This window comes from Buceros rhinoceros, unplaced genomic scaffold, assembly GCF_000710305.1.
Source record: "Buceros rhinoceros silvestris isolate BGI_N320 unplaced genomic scaffold, ASM71030v1 scaffold13219, whole genome shotgun sequence".
In the NCBI taxonomy this organism is placed as follows: Eukaryota; Metazoa; Chordata; class Aves; order Bucerotiformes; family Bucerotidae; genus Buceros; species Buceros rhinoceros.
This window is the reverse complement of record NW_010432188.1, coordinates 75,154-81,959: the sequence shown is the minus strand read 5'-3', so window position 1 is coordinate 81,959 and position 6,806 is coordinate 75,154. Positions and strand designations below refer to the sequence as shown.

The following is a 6,806-nucleotide window of genomic DNA, read 5'->3' as shown; positions in this document are numbered from 1 at the left end:
CTGTGGGTGCTGCCACAACACCAATCTATATGCTCCAGCTGTTCTGCACTGGTATGTGCACATAGAAATAACTTCTGAAATAAACTTTCAGCATTATATCAGAAAGTACAATCCTGTAGATACATACCCTGTTTAACCATAGACACTAATTGACAATTCGAGAACCACAGAATAGTTTAGGTTGGAAAAGACCTTTAAGATCACCAAGTCCAACCATTAACCCAGGAATCCAGTGGAAATCTCTGAATAACACCATAAATGTCTGAGTAAATGGCATTAACACAGTTTAGTTGTATTACTTGTAGTCTAATTACAGTTTCATGTTAGGGTGGAATATCTAGACATCATGATGTCCCAAATTCAACTACCTATAGTTAAAAATATAATCATAATCACCTAAAGTGATTATTCAAAAAATGTGAGCTAACATCACTTACCTGATTAGCAGTGAAGGACGTTAGCAGATACACACCATCTTCATACGCATCTGTTAAAAAGAAAGAATATTGTGTATTCACTGCTCACCTTTAACACATTATCAACATTTCAGATCAAGAATTGTGTCCCTATAATGCACACAAATATATGGGGTATCTAACTGTAAAGAAGAGGCCAGACAACATATGCTTTTAGAGATAAAATACTTTCTTGTTGGACTGCATGCTGTTTAAAGGAGGACAAAATAAGAACGTTTTAGAGGTAAGATACAAAAGAAAGTAAAGAAACAGCATTAGGAAGATCAAGGGTGTTAAGACCAGAGAAATGTTTCTCACTGAAGGAGGTGTGGGAGTTGTTTCCCACATCCATCTCACTGCCCAGTGGCATACAACCGTGAAAGAAATCGCTGTTGAATGCTTTATCCATCCTCTTATTCAGCACTAAATGCACTCAAGGCAGTACTGATAATCATGGGCATTGTGGATTCCTGCCTTCCTTCACTGCTGAAAACACACCACAGACATCCTGCTGAGATGCACCTTGTCATCTATGATCTGTTCATTTATCAGCAAACTTTTGTAGGAATAATTTCTGAATTTCGGTGTTAACAGGCAGTGGTCTGTGTGAGGCACCTCAAAATACACTGTCAGCATCCTGCAAACTTCCTTGTGCATCATTATGCAAAATCACACCCTTTTCTGCATTACTTACAGTAATCTCAGGTGATCGTGTACTGTTATTACAAGGGTAACACACTCTGGATGAAAACGATAAATGACGTGTAAATAACTCTTAGCTGAAGACAATTTCAATTCGGTAATGTGGAGGAGCTTAGTTAAAGCTTCCCACATGATCTATGGTTACGGTTCCCATAGGTTTGAGGAGAAATCTGTTATCTGTGGTGCCTTAGGTCCAGGGCACAATTTCCTTTATACAACATAATAATTCAATCAATCATAACATTATGCAGTTTAAATTAGGAAAAATCATTTTACTACAACATTAATCTGAAGGTGTCATTTCGGTTTTGTCTCTGAAGGGACATTCGGATATGTCCTCCAGAAATGTGATTGCTTTGGCCAGAGTCCATCGTTTCCATCTGCTCCTGATGCTCTTGTTGAACACCCTGTGCTACACTGAGGAGTTCAAAGGCCGAGGCAAACACCAGCACTTCTTTCCCAAACCAATGGCTAAGCCATGCAGTTCCTTACTCATCTCTCCCCAGATCATACCCTTAGGTTTTGTTTTGTTGGTTTTAACTTGGGCTTTGACTATCACCAAGGGTGGAGGCTCCACAGCCTCTCTGGGCAACCTGTTGCAGTGTTTGACCACCCTGCCAGGACAGAAGGGTTTTATACATACCAATGCGAACCCCATCATCCCAATAAAGCTGTCCTTCTGCAAACATAGCGTCACTCAAAGCGACGGTGAGGCCCAGCGGGTTCTTTCGGCTACAGAAAACACAATAGTTTTTCCTTAATTTCCTCAGCTAATCACATTTCATAGTTATCAATGTTAGATTTTTTTTAAAGAACTATGGTACCCCACTCATTTTATTTCCCATACTCATCTTCCTAAGCCCCTACTATTAAATTTAAAGGAGACCATTAGGAGGAAACCAGAAAGAAAAACCAGCCACAAAGCTCCCATGCCATCATACGTGTAGCTTCTCTGAGGACTGATAGCATTTCTAAGTAACTGTGCAAACCTAAGTTTTAAATTTCAGTTAATCTTACCTGTAGAAAGTTGTGTTAGCAGGTCTTTGCCAAGCCAGGATGTACCCGCCTCGGATATGCAGGTTGATGTGTTCCAAAGGAGCTGGTAAATGCTTGAATTGTCCCAGAAAGCCAATATCTTCATCCTGTGCACAAAGAGAGTCTTCTGCGGAATTGCTCTCTATTTATTACAGGGGTTTTTTTAGAATGAGATTTTAGATTTCTGCTAGACAGATTAATTAGGAGTTGTTACTGCAGGAGTAGCTACCTAATGTTTAAGGGAAACTCTGAAATTCTGGATCTATAAAAGACCGGCTAGACCGTAGGTGACAGCAGATGAACCAGAGGGGCCAGTCAGGTGAAATACAAGCTTGTGATTAATGAAGTGATTTTTGAAGCCTCTTCTCCATATTACCACATCTTTTCTTATTTGCTGTGAAAGGTGATGCAGATAAATCTTTGTTTCCATTCTAGCATTCCTTCAAATTAAAGGTATTATTTCATCTTTTAATTTCCCCTGAATGCAGTCACGCCATCATACATTATTATACAGAAATCAAGGATTTTTTAATCTGTTGAGTGGATGCTACATTGTTAAGAACTGATACACGTTTGTAAAAGGGAGAGAGAGGGTTCCCACCTCACCACCACCCTCATCACACCCTGCTGCTGTCTGAAGATGACAGATAAAATCTAATATTTTTAATGACTTACTGTGTAGTAATCGTACCAGCGGGCGTTGGGGAAGTAAGCATTGACCGTTACAGCATTCTGGAATTGAACACAGATGGTTTAGGTACCTTAAATCAACACATGAAGTTTAGCCGAAGTGACTTCAAGTGCTGAAAAACGTACCTGTTGCATCACGGGGCTGATGAGCAGCGCAGGTCCCCAGAGGAACTGCTCATTTATTTCCCAGGTAGTTCTGTCCTCCACAAACCTGCACATTAACAGAACGGTGGTTAGTGAGAGGGTGCTGAGCCTTTCCAAAGCGTTCCGTCTTTAAGCCGTTTTTGTCAGTAACTGAATCTACTGTTCCTAGGATCTACTATTTCCTTGTCTCTGTTCTAGTATTAATAATTCATACATCAATTAATGCTTGCCAGGAACACATAAAGATCCTAATGAGAAACTCATTAGAGAAATGCAAGCCATTAGCTTTCTTTTTTGCCATGTCTTTGCATTTGCTTTTTGGTGTATTTAGGTCACAGTGGTCTGTGTTAGCACTTAGTCTACTAAGATTAGGGAAGGGCAGACTGGGAACCACCTCCTAATTTGTGCCATTTCTTAGACAGTTGCTTTGACAAAAGCCAGTCACTACATGCAAAAGACTCAGTGATCCTCAGCCAGGACACGCAGGTAGGTGACAGACCACATCTAACTCCACAACAGGAGATAAAACTTTAAAAATTCAGTTAAAATTTCAAAATGGATTTTAAAATTTCTTGTCAGGTTCTGCCCCAGCTGACAAGGAAGGAGGCATGCACACACACACACAAAAGTCATTTTCCCTGCAAAAATCTTATCATTCGTGGCAGAATTTCCTCTTTTTTGCTCGAAGTTTTTAATCCATCTCTTTTTTATTCTACATATGCCCAGCATTTTATTCCTTGCCCCTAAAGAGGTTAAAGTTCAGCTTTAAAATTTAAATGTTACTCCTAGAGAAGATAATGTTCAATTTTTGCATAGTGAGATGCAGAGAACTAGTGGTGTTCAAGGGAGACTTGATATGGAAAACTCATATTCTTCATCTGCTGCTTTTATTTTTATTTTTTTGCCAATGAAAGTTGCTGTGACTAATTCTCAGGAAGGTCCTAACTACAGAAGTTCTAGTGGAAATTCCTAATAAGGAGAGCAAAGGAGTCACACGTACTCATGGAACATGGGGCGGATCACAGTGCTGCCGTGGGCGTGGGCGTCGAACATTAAGGTGTAGAGGTAGGGTAACAGGGTGTATCTGGTGTTCAGCACCTTCCGGGAAATCTCCTCAAATGTTGAGTTCCAGGACACAGGATCTTGCCTCTGAAGGAGAATCATAGAATGGTTTGGGTTGGAAGAGACCGTCAAAGCTCACCCAGTCCAACCCTCCTGGAGTGGGCAGGGACATCTTCAACTAGAGCAGAAGACTCTGTTGTAAGTCAAGCTGGATTGTTTTGCTTGGAAAAGTTAAAAATAAATTAACATAGCAAGACAAAGCCGAGGGAATTTCTCCTCCAGACTAGAGCACCTTCATTTATTTATTCTTCGACAAATGAGTAAGTAACACTAAAATCAAGAGGTATCGCCACCACCCCTAAGAAGAGAACTAGGAAGAGAGAAGGTGAGAAAACCGTGGGGTGAGTACTGTAAAAACTGTTAAATGCAAAGTGCCCCGAAGGCACGACATGTCCCAGCGTACATCATTTATTATCCCTCTTTTCTGCAGGGCAGCTCTCAGGACTTGCAAGAGGAGATCGAAGCACTAATGACTGATGTCAGGGAGCATTTCCAATCTTTATTAAATATATTGAACAATACCTTGGCAAATTGGGTGAGACTGGAAGCACCACGATAACCCTGAATCTGCATTTTTAAAGGCTTTAAAAGTCCTATCGAAAGGTGTGCCGCTGCAAGATAAAGCACACAGCTTTTGAAAAGGGGACTTTAATCCATTAGATATATGCCATAGAAATAGCTCTACGCTCGCTGCTAGACCTGAAGCTTTAACTGGAACGGAAGGGCTGTTTCCAGGTTCTTTTTTTATTTTTCCAGTTATCTTGGTTTACAGCTTTCTACAATATTGTCCTTAGCCAGCGCAGACCTACATTTAGGCAATTATTCTCCTTTACTCTTAAAAGAAATAACAATATCTGATGGTGGCAAATGTAGTACAGAAATTACCAAGGGTTACTCCAGAATCTTATAACACTGTTCTGGTTTCTCATTCTTTGTACAAATATGGACAGTGAGGGCTGAAGAGCAGCAAGGTCAGTTTTGCTCCTTTGAGTGTGTTTGCCATTATGGTGCTCTAGTTTAGTCTTGCCAGCATAGCGCGTTTCTAACAATCGCACACAGGGAAAAACATCAAGGAGGAGTTTGATTCAGCCAAACCAAACTTGGAATATGCTTTTTTCCAAGAGGTCCAAGTCCCTGAGCAGCTTCTCTGTGGGCACAAAACCACCCAGGTGAGGGGGAGGCTTACAGCAGAGCTAGCATATAGAGACAATTTTTATTTGCTAAAGAGCCAAGTGTGTTCTTTTCTTGTCCATTTGCTTGGAATATGCTTTTTTTTGAGACAGGCCAGCTTGGGTGATGTTCTGGCTGGTCTCCACACGTGTGTTGCAAAGGCCCAGACGTTAATCATTTAAAAATTGAGACTCACCCTTGTTCCTTTCTGATTGTGATTCCTTGAATATGGGTAAAATGCCCCAAGCTGCATCCAGCGAAGACACAGCTCGTACTCTGAGTCTTTCAAGAAGCCACAGATATCAGCTCCTGTCTGAGAGGATCAAAGTGATCAGATTGGAATACTATAAAATCATGTACAGCATCAAGATAATTAAATGTGAGGTAATAACTCATTAGCTTACATAAGATATTCCAAAGAGACTGAACTCCATCATACCTGAAAGGAAAAATAATTCAAAGTTACTAGCTGGATTTTTTCCCCCCCCTTTATTACTAGCTGGGCTTTCCCCCCTTTGGTATGTTGATGGTTACATAGATAATACATGTTGTAATGCTGAATGAGAAAGCAAAAAAACCCATCCCACACAAATTCCATGAATTCTCTAACGTGTCATGTTTTTCTGCTACAGAAAGAGGTGGGAGCTTGTTGGTCAAGAGCAATCAAAGAAAGGAGTGGCAGGACATAGGACATGAAGGGGGCTGGTCCCAAGGGAATAAAAGAACTTCCAGAACCTGGTGCAGATAGAAAGAACAAATGAAAAAGGAATTGAACACAAATTCTGGTTTCTGAACTAAAGTGCTTATTTCAGCTAAGCCCACATGAACACTAAAAGCAAGTAGATAAAGGAAATACCTGCACACAGTGAATAGAAAACTTATCCTTTTTCTTCTACGTACCAATAACAGATTTAGAAAGCTGATCCCAAGCTGCAGTGTTACCACCAAAGCAGTGTCCTGCCCATCTTCCACTACCGGGGTAGGTGGAACGGGTGATAACCATCCCACGCTCCTTGGTGGCGCTTTGCAGACCGCTGACATTGAAAACAGACAAAACAAACAAGTTATGAGAAATATTACACAAGAATTGATTACAGAAGTTCTTCTGAACCATAAGGGCGAATATTTTCGCAGCAAAGGGCAGCGCTGTTGTGTGCATGAAGATGCAGATACACTTTTTAGGGTGATTCACTACAATTCAGCCACTCTCAGAAACTCGGCAGTGTCAGATGACCTCTAGCTGGAAAGAAAATTGACAAACAAGGAGGTGCTAAAACAGAGATTTCCAGCTCAGCCTTATTACTGCGTGGGAAAGTAGGAACGTAGCCCAACTTGCGCATTTTCCAAGGGCTCCATGATGTGTTTCAGGACACATTATTCATTCCTTAAAGGACCAGAAAACTTGCAGCAAGAGTTGAAAATAATTTAGCAAATTCATACAAAAAAAAAGGGGGGGGGGGGGGGGGGGAATAAGGGGGGCCGGAAATT

At 40.9% G+C, this 6,806-nt stretch overlaps 1 protein-coding gene across 1 annotated transcript in view; it reads right to left on the bottom strand.

Annotated features, from left to right (window-relative positions):
• Window positions 1–437: 437 nt before the first annotated feature.
• Window positions 438–6,806, bottom strand: part of LOC104500091 (maltase-glucoamylase, intestinal-like) — a gene marked incomplete at its 3' end in the record, with an annotated part of 44,572 nt that continues 38,203 nt past the window's right edge. Inside the window, 9 exon segments of the mRNA XM_010143687.1 lie at window positions 438–487; window positions 1,801–1,889; window positions 2,175–2,299; window positions 2,868–2,924; window positions 3,009–3,093; window positions 4,027–4,175; window positions 5,515–5,631; window positions 5,723–5,757; window positions 6,219–6,352. Of these exon segments, the coding sequence (XP_010141989.1) occupies window positions 438–487; window positions 1,801–1,889; window positions 2,175–2,299; window positions 2,868–2,924; window positions 3,009–3,093; window positions 4,027–4,175; window positions 5,515–5,631; window positions 5,723–5,757; window positions 6,219–6,352 (841 nt within the window).